Source organism: Natrix helvetica, assembly GCF_964273705.1.
Source record: "Natrix helvetica genome assembly, chromosome: 3".
Classification (NCBI taxonomy): domain Eukaryota; kingdom Metazoa; phylum Chordata; class Lepidosauria; order Squamata; family Natricidae; genus Natrix; species Natrix helvetica.
The window spans coordinates 176,184,167-176,203,020 of NC_138549.1; the positions used below are offsets into that span (position 1 = coordinate 176,184,167).

Here is an 18,854-nt window from a genome sequence, read left to right on the forward strand (position 1 = left end):
AGAATAACAAGAGTTGGAAGGGACCTTGGAGGTCTTCTAGTCCAGCCCTCTGCTCAAGCAGGAGACCCTTACAGAATAACAGAATAACAAGAGTTGGAAGGGACCTTGGAGGTCTTCTAGTCCAACCCTCTGCTCAAGCAGGAGACCCTTACAGAATAACAGAATAACAAGAGTTGGAAGGGACCTCAGAGGTCTTCTAGTCCATCCCCCTGCTCAAGCAGGAGACCCTTACAGAATGACAGAATAACAAGAGTAGGAAGGGACCTTGGAGGTCTTCTAGTCCAGCCCTCTGCTCAAGCAGGAGACCCTTACAGAATAACAGAATCGGAAGGGACCTTGGAGATCTTCTAGTCCAGCCCCCTCCTCAAGCAGGAGACCCTCACAGAATTACAAAATAACAGAGTTGGAAGGGACCTTGGAGGTCTTCTAGTCCAACTCCCTGCTCAAACAAGAGACCTTTACAGAATGACAGAATAACAAGAGTTGGAAGGGACCTTGGAGGTCTTCTAGTCCAGCCCTCTGCTCAAGCAGGAGACCCTTACAGAATAACAGAATAACAAGAGTTGGAAGGGACCTCAGAGGTCTTCTAGTCCATCCCCCTGCTCAAGCAGGAGACCCTTACAGAATGACAGAATAACAAGAGTAGGAAGGGACCTTGGAGGTCTTCTAGTCCAGCCCTCTGCTCAAGCAGGAGACCCTTACAGAATGACAGAATAACAAGAGCTGGAAGGGACCTTGGAGGTCTTCTAGTCCAACTCCCTGCTCAACCAGGAGACCCTTACAGAATGACAGAATAACAAGAGTAGGAAGGGACCTTGGAGGTCTTCTAGTCCAGCCCTCTGCTCAAGCAGGAGACACTTACAGAATAACAGAATAACAAGAGTTGGAAGGGACCTTGGAGGTCTTCTAGTCCAACCCTCTGCTCAACCAGGAGACCCTTACAGAATTATAGAATAACAAGAGTTGGAAGGGACCTTGGAGGTCTTCTAGTCCAGCCCTCTGCTCAACCAGGAGACCCTTACAGAATTACAGAATAACAAGAGTAGGAAGGGACCTTGGAGGTCTTCTAGTCCAGCCCCTGCTCAAGCAGGAGACCCTCACAGAATTACAAAATAACAGAGTTGGAAGGGACCTTGGAGGTCTTCTAGTCCAACTCCCTGCTCAAACAAGAGACCTTTACAGAATTACAGAATAACAAGAGTTGGAAGGGACCTTGGAGGTCTTCTAGTCCATCCCCCTGCTCAAGCAGGAGACCCTTACAGAATAACAGAATAACAAGAGTTGGAAGGGACCTTGGAGGTCTTCTAGTCCAACCCTCTGCTCAAGCAGGAGACCCTTACAGAATAACAGAATAACAAGAGTTGGAAGGGACCTCAGAGGTCTTCTAGTCCATCCCCCTGCTCAAGCAGGAGACCCTTACAGAATGACAGAATAACAAGAGTAGGAAGGGACCTTGGAGGTCTTCTAGTCCAGCCCTCTGCTCAAGCAGGAGACCCTTACAGAATGACAGAATAACAAGAGTAGGAAGGGACCTTGGAGGTCTTCTAGTCCAGCCCCGTGCTCAAGCAGGAGACCCTTACAGAATGACAGAATAACAAGAGTAGGAAGGGACCTTGGAGGTCTTCTAGTCCAGCCCTCTGCTCAAGCAGGAGACCCTTACAGAATGACAGAATAACAAGAGTAGGAAGGGACCTTGGAGGTCTTCTAGTCCAGCCCCGTGCTCAAGCAGGAGACCCTTACAGAATGACAGAATAACAAGAGTAGGAAGGGACCTTGGAGGTCTTCTAGTCCAGCCCTCTGCTCAAGCAGGAGACCCTTACAGAATGACAGAATAACAAGAGTAGGAAGGGACCTTGGAGGTCTTCTAGTCCAGCCCTCTGCTCAAGCAGGAGACCCTTACAGAATGACAGAATAACAAGAGTAGGAAGGGACCTTGGAGGTCTTCTAGTCCAGCCCCGTGCTCAAGCAGGAGACCCTTACAGAATGACAGAATAACAAGAGTAGGAAGGGACCTTGGAGGTCTTCTAGTCCAGCCCTCTGCTCAAGCAGGAGACCCTTACAGAATGACAGAATAACAAGAGTAGGAAGGGACCTTGGAGGTCTTCTAGTCCAGCCCCGTGCTCAAGCAGGAGACCCTTACAGAATGACAGAATAACAAGAGTAGGAAGGGACCTTGGAGGTCTTCTAGTCCAGCCCTCTGCTCAAGCAGGAGACCCTTACAGAATGACAGAATAACAAGAGTAGGAAGGGACCTTGGAGGTCTTCTAGTCCAGCCCCGTGCTCAAGCAGGAGACCCTTACAGAATGACAGAATAACAAGAGTAGGAAGGGACCTTGGAGGTCTTCTAGTCCAGCCCTCTGCTCAAGCAGGAGACCCTTACAGAATGACAGAATAACAAGAGTAGGAAGGGACCTTGGAGGTCTTCTAGTCCAGCCCCCTGCTCAGCCAGGAAACTTCCCCATTTCAGATAAATGGTTGTCCAGTCTCTTCTTATAAACTTCCACTGTTGGAGCATTGGCAACTTCTGGTGGCAAGCAGTTCCACTGGTTAATTGTTCCCACTGCCAGGAAAGGCTGAGATGATTTAAGCTACGACTTTAAAACAGGTGCCAGCTCCAAACTTCACAAAGCTTTTAGCACAAAAACCTTAATTCGTACAATCTCTTTACAAACTAGAACTGAATCGAAGAAGCTTCTTGGATGAGAAGCGAAACGTCTTCAAGGAAAAACCAAGTCCAGTTGCCTTTTGGGCAAATATCAACTTGGGTCAACTCTTAATCTGAATTTAGTAAACTTTTAGGAATTCATCACGTAGTAATTGACTTACGACCTCCCATTGAGCCCAAAACATCTATTGCTAAGCGAGAGTGACTTTTGCTCCGTTTTATAATCTTTTTTGTTAAGTGAGTCGCTCCAATTGTTAAGTGAGTCACATGGTTGTTAAATGAATCTCACTTGCCCTATTGACGTTGCTTGTCAGAAGGTCGCAAAACGGGATCTTCAACTGTCACAAATACTAGCCAGTAGCCAAGTGTCCGGATTATGTGACCATGGGAATGCTGTAATGGTTGTTAAGTGTGAAAAACGGCCGTATCTCCCTCTTTTTCTTCAATGTTTTAACTGCGAACGGTCCCTAAATGAATGGTTGTAAGTTGAGGACGACCTTGCGTTGTAATGAAATAGTGATGGAGACTGGAGGCTGAGAACATGTTATAGAGCAGGAGTCTCCAACTTTGGCAACTAAAAAGACTTCTGGAATTTGAGGGCAAGGCTGACGTTGTGGCGAGACAAGGCATCCCACGGGAAGCTCTGTGGGATCATCGATATCCCAGCTGCCAGGGGACCCTAATCAGATCTAAAAGGCCCCGTAGAGGCAGTAATAGAGGGGAGGACACTCCACTGGTCTCAGGGAGCCTGCAAACTCCCTGATGGATCTGGAGAAAGCTCCCTAAACAGACAGTTGGGAAAGCAGCCATTGCAAGCCGCTACGAAGCTGAGACAGCCACCGGAAGAGCGAGAAGATGGATGGAAGGTGTGATCGACCAGGGTGAGATACCTTTAAAATAGAACTTTTTAAATCCTTTTTAAAAGAGCCTCCTCCTTCCAACAGGCAAGAAGAAGGAAGGAACAGCTGGAAGCGATGGTGGTGTCCGCCTATCCATCCTTCCTCTCTCCTCTCGTTTCCACCTTCCCTTCCTCAATGGAGTTAATGGAAGCACGATGGAGCAATCATCAACCAAAGGAGCAGCCAGCCTCCAAAAGGTGTAAGTTGCTCCATCGCTGAAGGTTTTGAAAAAGAGACTGGATAAACATTTGTCTGAAATGTTATAGGGTTCCCTGCTCCAGCTACGGGTTAGACTATAAGACCTCCATGGTCCCTTCCAATTCTTATGAATTGGGATTATAAAAAGGCAGGAGCACAATAGATTTGCAACTTTGGAAGGTACCTGGGGGATTAAATTTGCAGATGACACTAAGATGGCAGGATCCAGAAGATAAGCTTAGGATCCAAAAAATATCTTGGCAGACTTGAACAATGGGCCCTATCCAACAACAGGAAGTTTAAGGTGGAGAAAAGCAAAGTTTTGGCACCTGAGCAGGAACACGGTTGTTAAGTGAATCTCGTTCCCCCGAAGGTACAAGTACGGATGAGGCGAAACCTGGCTCAAAAACAGTCACTGTGAGAGGGATTTTGGAGTCTTGGTGGACAATCTCTTAAACAGGAGCCAGCCATGTGGCAACAGCCAAAAAAGCTAATATGATCCGTGATTGTATAAACAGAGGCATAGAATCAATATCACATGAAGTATTACTACTGCTTTATAAAGCCTTAGTAAGGCCACACCTGGAATCCTGCATCCAGTTTTGATCACCACGTTACAAAAAATATGTTGATAGACTTTGGAAAAAGTTCAGAAAAGAGCAACCGAGCAGCCAAAAAGAAAGAGAGGGAGGGAGAAGAAGAAGAAGAGGAAGAAGGAGGAGAATGAGAAAGAAAGAAAGAAAGAAAGAAAGAAAGAAAGAAAGAAAGAAAGAAAGAAAGAAAGAAAAAGAAAGAAAGAAAGAAAAAGAGAAAGAAGAGCAGCAGCCAAAAAAGCTAATATGATCCTTGGTTGCATAAACAGAGGCATAGAATCAAAATCACGTGAAGTATTAGTACTGCTTTGTAAAGCCTTAGTAAGGCCACACCTGGAATACGGCATGCAGTTTTGGTCCCCACATTGCAAAAGAGATGTTGAGACTTTGGAAAAAGTGCAGAGAAGAGCAACTAAGAGGATTAAAGGCCTGGAGACTAAAACATACGAAGGACGGTTGCAGGATTTGGGTTTGGCTAGTCGAGAGAAAAGAAGGACTAGGAGGGACACGATAGCAGGATTCCGGTATTTGAGGGGCTGCCCCAAAGAACTGGGGGTCAACTTAATTTCCAAAGCACCAGAAGGCAGGACAAGAAGCAACGGATGGAAACTAACCAAAGAGAGAAGCAACCTGGAATTAAGGAGAAACTTCCTAACAGTGAGAAAAATTAACCAGTGGAACTGCTTGCCTCTGGAAGTCGTGGATGCTTGAAAACTTCCAGTGACGGAGTCCCCACAACTTCTGGAGGCAAGCTGCCCCACTGATCAAATATTCTCACTGTTAGAAAATTTATCCTTGTTCTAGGTTGCTTCTTTCCTTAACAGAATAACAGAGTTGGAAGGGACCTTGGAGGTCTTCTAGTCCCACCCTCTGCTCGATCAGGGGACCCGATACCATTCCAGACCAATGCTTGTCCAATCTCTTCTTTAAAAGCCTCAGGCGATGGTTTTAACCGTCAGGAAGTTGCTCTTTAGTTTTAGGTTGCTTCCCTCCCTGATTAGTTTCCACCCATTGCTTCTTGTTATGCCTTTGTTGTCCCCAAAATTGGACTCTTGTTTGGTGTCGAAGCCAATAAGTCACCGGACACAAGGGGTGGTACAAAATTATATTTTGGTACCAAGATATAAGGACCCCTGTTTGAAAAGCTGACAAAGGGGCCAAAATTAGAATCTTACAGCGGTTTTTATAGCCAAGGGATGGTTGCCTTCAACCCTTTGCCCTTCCCCTAATAATGCACGCATAACCGATAATATGGATTGGTTATTTGGATTTCAGCCTCCTAAACCTTTAGGTTTGTTATGCTAAATAGGTAAATGTCACTCCACCTGTTTTTCACCCCAGGTATCTTGCAAAACGTGCCACCTCTATGTGGGTTTGGAGGTTTTCTTATAAACAAGCTATTCTTGTTCCTAACATCCTGGCTAGTGGTTTTAGGGTGCTAACTTCTGTCTCGCTGTTAATGTGCAGCCCCCACCCGCCCCCCTTCCTATTGCAGAGCAGAATAAAAGAACAAACCGTTTTAAAGGAGGCTGCTCCCCCGCGACCCACTCTCCTTCCAAGAGAAAAGTAAAAGCAGTTTAAAACTTTTGTCTGAAGCAGCAACCCCCCCACTCCCTCCAATCCCCCACCTCCCTCTCTGGTGAGAGAGGCAGGAAGGAGCAAAGCAGTGGTGAAATCTAATTCACCCCCCACCCCCAGTTCTGTGGCTGTGGCTTTTTGGTGGGAGAGCGTCATGTGACTGGGTGGGCCGTGGCCAATTTTTTTTCATGGGCAGCTTTTTTTAAAGCATTTTTTCCCCTGTTGATTCAGGCAAACTGCTTTAAAGCTGCTTTAAAAAGCTTTTTAAAAAGCTTTTTTTTTTTTTTTACTATTGGTTCGCAGAATCAAGGAAAATCGTCCCAACTGGTTTCACTGAACCCGGCTGAATTGGGCGGATTTCACCCCTGGAGCAAATCCCTTAATTGCCAAGGCAAAGAAATGAAGACAAGAGAAAATGTTTTTTTATCAGAATTCATATTCCTCCCTCTCCTGTCCATTCCACCCACACCTGGGTGCAATCTCCACATATGACCCTCCCTCTGATCCCCAGGACCTCACCTGGACACACATTTCATCATCTGATCCTTCACACTCAGGGGCCTTGGAGAATAGTTTGACTCCCTCTTCTTTGGGGCAGCCCCTGAGATATTGGAAGACTGCTATCATGTCTCCCCTAGTTCTTCTTTTCATTAAACTAGACATACCCAGTTCCTGCAACTGTTCTTCATATGTTTTAGTCTCCAGTCCCCTAATCATCTTTGTTGCTCTTCTCTGCACTCTTTCTAGAGTCTCCACATCTTTTTCATACTGTGGTGACCAAAACTGGATGCAGGATTCTAGGAGTGCCCTTACTAAGGCTTTGTAGACTGGTATTAGTACCTCCCTTGATCTTGATTGTATCCCTCTGCTAATGCAGTTTAGGCTTGCATTGGCTTTTTTGACAGCTGCAATCCATGGCTGGCTCCTATTTAGCTGGTTGTCCACTAAGACTCCAAGATCCCTCTCACAGTCACTGCTATGAAGCCTGGTTTCACCCAGTCAATATGTGTAGTTTGCCTACGTGTAGTCTTGCCTAAGTGTTAAGACTTTACTTCTGCTCCCCTCTTCTTTGGGGCATCCCCTCAGATACTGGAAAACTGCTTTCCTGTCTCCCCTGGTCCTTCTCTTTCCTAGACTAGCCAGGCCCAGTTCCTGCAACCGTTCTTCATGTGTTTGAGCCTCCAGTCCCCTCATCATCCTGGTTGCTCTTCTTTGCATTCTTTCTAGAGTCTCCACATCTTTTGTTATAGTGTGGTGACCAAAACTGGATGCAGGATTCCAGGTGTGGCCTTACTAGGGCTTTACAGAGTGGTATTAGCACCTCCCTTGATCTTGATTCAATCCCTCTGTTAGTGCAATTTAGGATTGCATTGGCTTTTTTGACAGCTGGCTGATATTTCAAGGAGCCATTCAGCCCAAGCTGGGCCTGAAGGTCAGCAGACGGAGGGCCAGGCCACCATCTCAGCCACCTGTCTGCTTCCTCAGGACCAAGCCTTTCTTTGTCTCAAACCGCCGGGACAATAAGCCACCATCCGTGTGGGCCTCTGGAAGGAAGCCGCGAACAGAGGGATTGTGTCGTCAGCGGCATATTTGGGGGCCCTGCCATCTGTCTCTGCGTGGCGGCCAAGGTGGATGGCAGCTGTCCCTGGATTCTGCCAGCATCCCTGGGGGAAGGGGTGGGGGTGGGGTGGGCTTCTACCATCTTGCTTCAGCATCTGATGATCCATCAGGGAGCCTTCTTAGCTGTCGTATCTCTTCCAGCCCCCGGAGAAGACGGTGCAGAGAACGGACTCTGAAATTCGGCCAGGCAGAAATTAAACCCAGGGAGAAATTGTAGAGAGCAACAGCAGACGTTCTGATCTGATGTTTGATGACGATGATGATGATGTTGATAATGCATTTTTTTCCAAACAGGGAAAGCATTGGAGATTTTTTTTAAAAAAAAGGCTGACATCCAGGTTTTCAAGCATTTGGCAAAACATTTTATAAAAGGAAGGAAGGAAGGGAAGAAAAGAAGAGAGGGGAAGAAAGGAAAAGAAAAGGCAAAGAAGAAGGGGAAAGAAAGAAGGGAGGGAGGGAGGGGAAGAAGGAAGGAAAAGGGAAAGAAGGGGAAGGAAAGAAGGGAGGGAGGAAACGAAAGAAAAAAGGGAAGGGAAGGAACAAAAGAAAGGGCAAAGAAGAAGGGGAAGGAAAGAAGGGAGGGAGGAATAGAGGAAGGAAAAAAAGGAAGGTGGGAAGGGAAGGAAAGGAAAAAGGGGAAAAAGAAAGTGCAAAAAAGAAGGGGAAGGGAAAAAGGGAGGAGGGAAAGAAGGAAAAGGGGAAGAAGGGGAAGGAAAGAAGGAAGAAAAGAAAAAGGGAAGGAAGAAAGGAAAGGGCAAAGAAGAAAGGAAAGGGCAAAGAAGAAGGGAGGGAGGAATAGAGGGAAAAAAGGAGGGAGGGAGAAGGGAAGGAAAGGAAAAAGGGGGGAAAGGAAAGTGCAAAGAAGAATGGGAAGGAAAAAAAGGGAGGAGGGAAAGAAGGAAGGAAGGAAAAGGAGGAAGGGGGAGGAAAGAAGGAAGAAAAGAAAAAAGGGAAGGAAGAAAGGAAAGGGCAAAGAAGAAGGGGAAGGAAAGAAGGGAAGGAGGAAGGAAGAAAAGGAGGGAGGGAGGAGGAAAGGCAGGCCATTATTTCTTAGAGCAACAAAATAGAGTCAGAGTCACCATGGCGAGTTGGGTGGCATAGAAGTTTAGCAATCAATCAATCTATTAATTCACAAAATATCCTGATCATGGCAGCAGGTGCTGGCTGGGGAATTCTGGGAGTTGCAGTCCACCCTTCTGGAAGGTGCCAAGGGTTCCAAAATGGACAGTGAGGCCTGGTTAGTGGGGAAAGAAGAGAGTGTGAAGGGCTGGGGGGAGCTGCCTTCTCTCCGTGCAGGAAATTCAGATCCTGCTTTGCAGTACATCAAAACCCTCTTTGGGGAGGGGCTCTTTGTAAGCGTTAAGAGCAGAAGCCCAGCCCCCCCCCCCACCATGTTAACCATACCTCCCCCCCACCTCTTAAAGAGGTCCAATCTCTGCCTTTGGCCCACCCTTGTCTAGATTTGGGGGCTGCAAGTGCTCACAACCTTTGCAAGGCCCTCAGAGCAACGGCAGAGAAACCTTCCCCCCCCAGAGGTGGAATTCAGGCGGTTCGTACCAGGTCACCCCAACCAGCAGTGGAAATCGCGGGCACATTTTTGAAGCCGGGTCAGAGGTGAGTTTCTGCTGGTTTGGCACCGGTAATGGCAGCGGGGTGGGGGGAGTCTGCCCACCCACCTGGATGCTTCTGCATGCGCAGAAACATCGCACGAGCAAACTGGTAGTAAAATAAATTCAAATCCACCACTGGGCCGGGTACATGTGCGGAAGGCGCCTGCGCTGGCAAGGCGCATGCAAGGCGCATGAATGGAAGGCACACATGCCCCCGCAAACCGGTGGTAACAAAATGTGAAGCCCACCGCTATTCCCCCCTCTCCCCCCACTCCATCCTTAGCTGTCCATTTCCCCTATACCGGTGGTCCTTGACTTACAAACATTCGTTTAGCGACCGTTCGCAGTTACCGCGCCGCTGAAAAAAAGGAACCTATGGCCGTTTTTCACTCTTACGACCGTTGCGACCTCCCCAGGGTCACCTGATCCAAATCCAGACGCTTGGCAACTGACTCATATTTATGACGGTCGCAACAATCCTGGTGGTCAAGCGGCCCCCTTTTTGCGAGCTTGCGACCAGCGAAGTCAACGGGGAAGCCGGATTTGCTTAACGACCGCATTACTCCCCTACCCACTGCAGGAGTTCACTTAGCAACCGTGGCAAGAAAAGTCATCAAATGGGGGAGGGGGAGAGAAATTCACTCAACTGTCTCGCTTAGCGGCAGAAATGCCGTGCTCAGTTGTGGTTGTAGGGCGAGGACAACCTATAGGCACGCAGCTTTGAGGGACGATAGAGATCCGTACCCAAAGGCTCACAACTGTCTCCTCTCATCCTGGCGCCGTTGGGCTGGCTTGGATGGGCACCATGGGAGTTGTAGTCCGACGGTCAGGGGATTATGGAAGCTGTGGTGGGCGTCTCATTTCGTCGTGCTGTTCCGTTACTTCCACCTGCAACCCTTTCCTGGGGGGCAGGAAAGTTGGCTAGCGTATTTGCGAAGGGGGCAGTGCGGTTGTGTGTTGTGTTGTGGTCCAGCTCAACAGGGAAGGGGCAAGATGCTAGCTTAGACCCTGGCCAAGATGAGGAGGTGGTTGGAGACCCTCTTCTAAGCTCCCCCATGCCATGGAAAATCGGAGTAACACAACTCCCGTCCTACTACGCTGAACAAAAAGCTGGATTTTTTAAAACTCGAATCGTGTTGAAAGTGTCTGGGTGACTCAAGGCCTCCATATACACACACCATAGCTGCAACGGTTGGCATCCTGGGAGTTGTGGCGTACTGGTATCAACTGGGAATAGGGTGGGCACGCTTATCGGTTTAAACCAGGGGTGTCCAAGCTATGCTGGCTGGGGAATTCTGGGAGTTGAAGTCCACAAGTCTTAAAGTTCCTAAGTTTGGACACCCCTGGTTTAAAAGAAAAGGAGGTGGGCACACAGGATGGTAACTTTCTGACTTAGGCCGGTAACTCAATTCTTTTCGATCTCGGCCGCTTTAAGAGGCCTGGACTTCAACTCCCAGAATTCCCCAGCCAGCTCTGAATCCTGGGAGTTGAAGTCCAGCACTCTTAAAGGGGTCGGAATTGCGAAACACAATTGTAGCTGCTCTCTGTAACAACATACAAGTAGTTCTCGACTTACGACCGGCCATTTAATGAATGTACCAAGTTATGACGGATCTCCCAGAACTACTCAGAACCCATTTTGGGGAAGGATGACAGCGGGGTATCACGAGATCACATTTTGGGTGCGGATTTTTCAATGTCGTGACTGCAATTTACGACGTTTTGGGACCTTTTCCCAGAGTTTGATTTCCACTTTCTGGCAAAAAAAAAACAAACCACCCCAAACAAACGCCCATGGGAGGGGGAGGGGGAATGGATTCACATAACGTCCGTCGTGAGAAGCAATCGTAACTTCCAAACTGAACACAGAATGACTCGGCTTACGATCGCAAGGACTGACGACCGTGATGATGGTCGTAAGTCGAGGATTACAATTGCATATCAAGCCTACCCAAAGGGTTGGGAGGGGATCATGGAAGTTGTAGTCAGGATGGGGAAGGGGTGGTCTAGAGAAGAGAACACCCCCCCCAAAATGGCCAAGAATCCTGCTTGACTTGGCTGGCTGCTTTGAGGTACGCTGGATTGAGTGAAGGGCAGCCGGGCATTTCTCTGTTTATTTCCCCCAGGCCCCACAAATCCTGCCCCCCTTGGGACCCCTCCCTCCAGGGTCTGGGATCTTGCCCTCCCCGTACCGCACATAGATCTGACCAAGCCTTCTGTGCGCTCTCTGTGCAGCCGTGCGAGAGGGGAGACGCAGCCAAGTCCTGTTATCAAGAGTCTTTTGTATACCACAAACTTTTTGTATATTTTTAATTCTGCTGCAACATGATAATAAATTCATTTCAATAAAAACTGCCTCCTGGGCCTGAGTCTTTTATTATCCCCCCCCTCCTCTTGCTGATTTCCACTCCTTTTCCGCGGGGGTGGGTGGGTGTTGCATGGTGCTTTTTCTGCACCGGGTTGTGTTTCCTCGCAAACGTTTCATGACCCAACTAGGTAATATCATCAGTGCTTCAAGGGTGGGAGTTTTGCAGAGTGGGTGAGGAGGAGGGAGGAGGAAGAGGAAGACTGTGGGATGCTTTCTGAGCTTGGTGGTTTTCTGGCAGACGTTTCATGACCCAACTAGGTAACATCATCAGTGCTAGAAGGAAGGGGGGTTTCAAGAGGAGGAAGAGGGAGGAGGAAGAGGAGGGAGGGAGGGAGAGAAGGACTGAGAGTTCCTTGGGGGTTCTCTAAGCTTACTTGATTTCTTGAAGTCTTTTCAGGACCCAACTAGGTAATATCATCAGTGCTAGAAGGAAGGGGGAGTTGCAACAGGAAGAGGAGGAGGAGGACTGTGGGATCCTTGATCCTCTCTGAGCTTAGTTGTTCTCTTACAGACATTTCATTACCGAACTAGGTGATATCACCAGTGCTAGGAGAGATTGGGGTTTGCTCTGTTTATATACAGTGCCTTGTCCTGCCAGTGTTGGTCTAATGTTCTTGGTGATTTCTTGATTAGGCCATTATTGAATGTTTGATTGTTTGTCTATGTTGGTAGTTCCTTAATTGTCCCATCAACACTGAGAGGGCAAGCCCCTTGTATATAAACAGGGAACAAACCCCAAACATCCTAGTACTGATGATGTTAAATAGTTGGGTCATGAAATGTCTGCAAGAAAACAACCAAGCTCAGAGAACACCAAGGACCCCAAAGTCATTGTCTTCCTCCTCCTCCTCCTCCTCCACCACCACCACCACCACCACCACCTCCACCTCCTCTTCTCCACAAACACCACTCCCTCTAGTCCTGATGATGTTCCCTAGTTGGGTAATGAAACGTCCAAGCACCCAAGCTCAGAGAGCAGCAAAGGACCCCACAGCTCAACCCTGGGCTACGCATATTCTCTTCTTTTGATCTCTCTCTCTAGAAAGAGTGCAGAGAAGAGCAACAAAGAGGATGAGGGGACTGGAGGCTAAAGCATACGAAGAACGGTTGCAGGAACTGGGAATGTCTAGTTTAATGAAAAGAAGGACTAGGGGAGACATGATATCAGTCTTCCAATATCTCAGGGGTTGCCACAAAGAAGAGGGAGTCAAATTCTTCTCCAGAGGGCAGGACAAGAAGCAATGGGTGGAAACTAATCAAGGAGAGAAGCAACTTAGAACTGAGGAGAAACTTCCTGACAGTTAGAACAATTCATCAGTGGAACAGAAGTTGCCTCCAGAAGTTGTGAATGCTCCAACACTGGACGTTTTTAAGAAGATGTTGGATAGCCATTTGTCTGAAATGGTGTAGGGTTTCCTGTCTAGGCAGGGGGTTGGACTAGAAGACCTCCAAAGCCCCTTCCAACTCTGCTATTCTATTATATCTCTTCCCTTCTGCAAGCTGACTAAATTAGAATTGCCCAATAGATGTTGAGAGTGGGGGATTAAGAGACAGTGAACTTTTTATTATTAATTGTTTTTATTTTTTAAAAAATATTAACATAAAGTACAAGTGAAAGTAAAGACAATGGGGAAAATAGGTAAAGGGAAAGATAAATAAGAGCAGTGATTTCCCAATTTTTTTCGCAGTAACTTACATAATAAAATTATAATCTCAACTTTTTAAGAATAGTGACTCCTCCTAGCCATTTCTATAACAACCGCCTATTTTAATCATCAAAACTCAAAAGTTTTCATTCCATCCCCCCTCCTCTTTCGAGCAGAGAGTACGCAAGCCGTATCCAAGTGGAAGCGATGCTAGAAATCATTTTTCCCCCCTAATTAGAACAGTCAATTTTGCTGTCTCCTGCCAGCTCCGTCTTCTTTTCAATCCCTTCTTCCATCGTGGGAGTTGACACGTCTTTTCATTTTCGTGCCTACGAGATTCTTGCTGCAGTCGGCAGATACAACAATAATTTTCCTCCATTTTTTTTTCAATATCTTTATCCAACAGTTTCAAAAGAAGAATGTCTAGACTCTGTTGTGTTTTCATTTTGAGGATCTTCTGAATTAAAACATAAATCTGGCCCTGATTTTTCTGTTGGAGCGCGCACAGCACGGCTACCATATTGAGCAAAATACGGGACGCAGAGTTTTTGTCTTTCAAACAGTGGTTTATATACAGGACTTATATATACATACATACACGTGCCAGGCAAATACAAGGCAATCAATCAGTCTACAACTCTACACAGACAACTACAATGGAGATAGATACACGAGGAGAGAGACAGACGCCCTCACATGGCCTCCCTTATATATCTGGTTTCTTAAAGTGGCAGTTATATATGCAACTTCTTAAATGGCAGTTATATATATATACAGCTTCTTAAAGTGGCAATAACCATGCTGACTCACCTGTTCAATCTAGCCGGCCTGGCCTAATTCCTAATTCCCAATTTTAGTTCCTCAAGCCTGCATTTTTAAAAATTTTCTAGGGGTATACTTTTAGTTGTTTTTAATTTGATTTTTAATTTTTACTTTTTGTACAGTTGTATGAGGTTTAATTCGTTTTTAAGGGTATGGGATATTTGTCTTTTGTATTCGTTTTAATGACACACCTGTACACCGCCCCGAGTCCCTTCGGGGAGAGGGGGCGGTCTAGAAATACTGAAAATAAATATATATATATATATACATACATACACATACATACAGATTCTTAAAGTGGCAGTTATATATGCAACTTCTTAAAGTGGCAGTAACCCTGCTGACTCATCCTCATGGCATCATCTCAGTTTACAGCCTTAATACAGCAGCTGGTCAGCTATTAAATCATCATTACCCTGACATTTTCTTTTCATTTCATTTTTTTAAAATTTTATCTTATTTCATTATTTCCTTTCCTTTCCTTTCATTATTTTATTTTATTATTTTATTTTATTTTATTTTATTTTATTTTATTTTATTTTATTTTATTTTATTTTATTATTTTATTTTATTTTATTTTATTTTATTTTATTTTATTTTATTTTATTTTATTTTTTTATTTTATTTTATTTTATTTTATTTTATTATTTATTTTATTTTATTTTATTATTTTATTATTTTTTTTATTTTTTTATTTTATTTTATTATTTTATTTTTTTATTTTATTTTATTTTATTATTTTATTTTATTTTATTATTTTATTATTTTATTATTTTATTATTTTATTATTTTATTATTTTATTATTTTATTATTTTATTATTTTATATTTTTTTATTTTTTTATTATTTTATTTTATTTTACTTTATTATTTTATTTTATTTTATTTTATTTTATTTTATTATTATTTTATTTTATTATTATTATTATTTATTTTATTTTATTTTATTTATCCCGAGTCCACCACATGGATTTCTTCTGCTTATATGCAATTCCCCTGTGGGACTCAGTGCCACAAGATCTGGTGTGGCCATCTGTTTGGAAGATTTACAAACTGACCGGGCGAATTTGAGGCATCTTGGTGGCTGGGAAACGGGGGGCAGGGGGGGGCAACCACAGTCTCTAAATTCAGAATATCAGATCTAAAGGACCTTTTTTTGGTCTTGCTCAAAAGCTCCCAGGAGACCACCAGACAAGCAGACATCTGGTTCCATCCTGCATTATTTCTTTGTTGCTGTTTTAGCCGAGATGATCTGATTATTTCAGGACTTGGAAAATTTTATTTTATTTTATTATGAAATATGTAAAGCAGGTCCCATGGGTTTAGGCCAGGAGAAGTTTATAGGAGAGGGAAGGCATGTAGCACTAGCCAGAGTCTTTCTTTCTCTCTCACTCTCTCCCTTCCTTCCATCTCTCCTCCCTAACTCTCTTCCTCCCTCTTTCCTTTTCTTCCTTCCTTCCTGCCTTCCTTCCTTCCACCCACCAACCAACCAACCTATCCATCCATCCAATTTTCCTTCCTTCTCCTTCCTTCCATTCTCCTCCCTAACTCTCTTCCTCCCTCTCTCCTCCCTCTCTTCCCATCTCTCCCTCCCTCCTTCCTTCCTTCCTTCCTTCCTCTTGTTGTCTGTCTGTCTTTCTTTTCTTTCTTTCCCTCTCTCTCTCCTCCCTTGTTCTTCTGTCTTCCTCTTTCTTTCTTTCTTTCTTTCTTTTTTCTTTCTCTCTCTCCTCTCTTCTCTTGTCCTGTCTTTTCTTTCTTTCTCTTTCATTCTTTTTTCTTTCTCCCACTCTCTTCTCTTTTCTCTTGTCCTTCTGTCATTCTTTCTTTCTTTTCTTTTTTCTTTTTCTTTTTCTCATTCTCTTCTCTTTTCTCTTGTCCTTCTGTCTTTCTCTTTCTTTCTTTCTTTCTCTCTCTCCCTCTCTCTTTTTTCTTGTCCTTCTGTCTTTCTCTCTTTATATCACCTCCTGTCTTTCTATTTGTCTTTTTCTTCTCTTTCTCTCTCTTTCTCTTCCCCCCTATCTTTCTGTCTTACTCTTCTTTCTCTCTCTCCCTTTGTATTTGTCTTTCCCTCTCTTCTCTTTCTTTCTCTTTCTCTTACTCTCTCTCCCTCTCTCCTCTCTTTCTCTCTCTTTCTTTTTGTCTTTCGGCTTTGGCCAATCTAAAGAAAAGAAGGACTAGAGTGGGACATGATAGCAATATTCTGGTATTTGAGGGGATGCCCCAAAGAAGAGGGGGTCAAGCTATTCTCCAAAGCTCCAGAAGACAAAAACAGTGGGTGGAGACTCATCAAGGAGAGAAGCAATGTGGAATTGAGGAAAAACTTCCTAACAGTGAGAACAATTAACCAGTGGAACGGCTTGCCACTGGAAATTGTGGATGCCCCATCACTGGAGGTTTTTAAGAAGAGACTGGATGGCCATTTGTCTGGAATGTCTCACTGTGGGCAGGGGGTTAGACTAGAAGACCTCCAATGTCCCTTTCCAGTTCTATTCTGATTGATTGAATGATCGATCCATGGATCGGTGGCCCATATGGAGGGAGAGTCCTCCCGGGGACTTCTATCCTCTGGCTGAGTTTGGGCTGCCCTCTCTTGTGGCAGGTTGTCAGTTTTTGCAGGCAAAAAATGCCAGCTTTCCCTACATCTGAGCGTGAGGGCAATGTTGAGATCAAGGATCTTGTGGATCCCTTGGGAAAGAGGGGAAAAGAATCTGCACACCCCTTCAGCAGATTCGATCGTATTTTCGATGTTCTCCTCCCCTGTGGCATATTCATTTGCCAGGATGTGGGAGGGAGCACCTGGGTAAAATCTGAGTGCTTGTCTTTTTATACACACGCAATCACACACACACACACACACACACACACACACAAAGTGTGAACAAAGCTGTCACCGAGCTGATTAGGGAATAAAAACAGGGAGGAGCATTAAAATCCCTGATTTGGGGATGAGCGCATAAACTGTACAGGTACAGTATAGGTGGTACCTTGCTCAGTAGTAGTAACTGTGAAAGGGATCTTGGAGTCCTAGTGGACAACCATTGAAATAGGAGCCAGCCGTGTACAGCAGCTGCCAAAAAAGCCAACACAGTTCTAGGCTGCATCAACAGAGGGAGAGAATCAAGATCACGTGAAGGGTTAATACCACTTTACAATCCCTTGGTAAGGCCACACTTGGGACACTGCATTCAGTTTTGGTCACCACGATGTAGAAAAGATGTGGAGACTCTGGAAAGAGTGCAGAGAAGAGCAACAAAGATGATTAGGGGACTGGAGACTAAAACATATGAAGAACGGTTGCAGGAACTGGGTATGTTTAGCTTAAGAGAAAGAAGGACTAGGGGAGACATGATAGCAGTCTTCCAATATCTCAGGGGTTGCCACAAAGAAGAGGGAGTCAAGCTATTCTCCAAGGCACCTGTGGACAGAACAAGAAGCAATGGGTGGAAACTAATCAAGGAGAGAAGCAACTTAGAACGGAGGAGAAATTTCCTGACAGTTAGAACAATTAAACCAGTGGAACAGAAGTTGCCTCCAGAAGTTGTGAATGCCCCAACACTGGAAGTCTTTAAGAAGATGTTGGATAGCCATTTGCCTGAAACGGTATAGGGTTTCCTGTCTAGGCAGGGGGTTGGACTAGAAGACCTCCAAGGTCCCTTCCAACTCTGTTCTTCTATATATTCTATATTCATGTAGGGTGTGGGCATCCCAGCCGCAGGGCTCCACATTCAAAACCACAGGAAGTCCTGGACTTACAACCAGTTCCTTTAGTGACCGTTCAAAGTTACAACATCACTGAGAAAAGGGACTTACAACCATATTTCACACTTAGGACCGTTCCAACATCCCTGTGGTCGTGCGATTGAAATTCGGACGCTTGGCAACTGACTCACATTTATGACGGTCGCAGTGTCATGGGGTCACATGATCTCCATTTGCGATCTTCAGTGGGGAAGCCAGATTCACTTAACAACTGGGTTATTAATTTACCAACTGGATGGATGGATGGATGGATGGATGGATGGATGGATGGAAGGAAGGAAGGAAGATTGGATGGATGGATGGATGGATAGGTGGGTGGAAGGAAGGAAGGAAAGAAAGTTGATTAGCTGGCTGGCTGGCTGAATGGGTGTGTGGAAGGAAGGAAGGAAGGAAGGAAGGAAGGAAGGAAGGAAGGAAGGAAGGAAGGAAGGAAGGAAGATTGAATGGATGGATGGATAGGTCGGTGGAGGAATGGGTGTGTGGAAGGAAGGAAGGAATATTGGATGGATGGATGGATAGGTGGGTGTGTGGGTGTGTGGAGGAATGGGTGTGGAAGGAAGGAAGGAAGGAAGGAAGGAAGGAAGGAAGGAAGGAAGGAAGGAAGGAAGATTGGATGGATGGGTGGGTGGGTGGGTGGACAAATGGGTGGATGGAAGGAAGGAAGGAAGGAAAGAAAGATGATTAGCTGCCTTGCTGGTTGGCTGAATGGGTATGTGGATGGAAGAAAGGAAGGAAGGAGGGAGGGAGGAAAGGAAGGAAGAAAGGAAAAGAAAAACGGAAGCACAATCTCTTTCAGAAGCATAAATTATTACCCAATTTTAAAGGCATTTCTGGAGAAAGTCAGATAGCCAGAGCCCCCCCCCTCCCCTGCTGCCCTCATCCCCAACCAGGCGCCCCCTCCGTCCTCCTGGCCCAATGCACCCAGAGAGGCCCCTGGGGGGGGCCACAGCTCCCAGCGGATCCCAGCCAGATCCCTCCGAGGAGGCCTGGCCCCTGCAGCTGGAGACGGGGCAGGGCCGGGGCTGGGCGAGCTCAGGGCCAGCGCTTCCCGGACAGGATGGGAGAACAAAGGCCCGGGTGGCGTAGAGGAAGAGGCG

The 18,854-nt window shown here is 45.7% G+C and overlaps 1 protein-coding gene across 1 annotated transcript in view; it reads left to right on the plus strand.

Moving 5' to 3' along the window:
- The window catches only part of LOC309390111 (dual specificity protein phosphatase 15-like), a gene marked incomplete at its 3' end in the record, with an annotated part of 32,623 nt that extends 13,780 nt beyond the window's left edge, over positions 1-18,843 (plus strand). Inside the window, exon 6 of the mRNA XM_081949191.1 lies at positions 18,648-18,843. Within this exon, the coding sequence (XP_081805317.1) occupies positions 18,648-18,843 (196 nt within the window). The remainder of the gene's footprint in view (positions 1-18,647) is intronic.
- Positions 18,844-18,854: the final 11 nt, after the last annotated feature.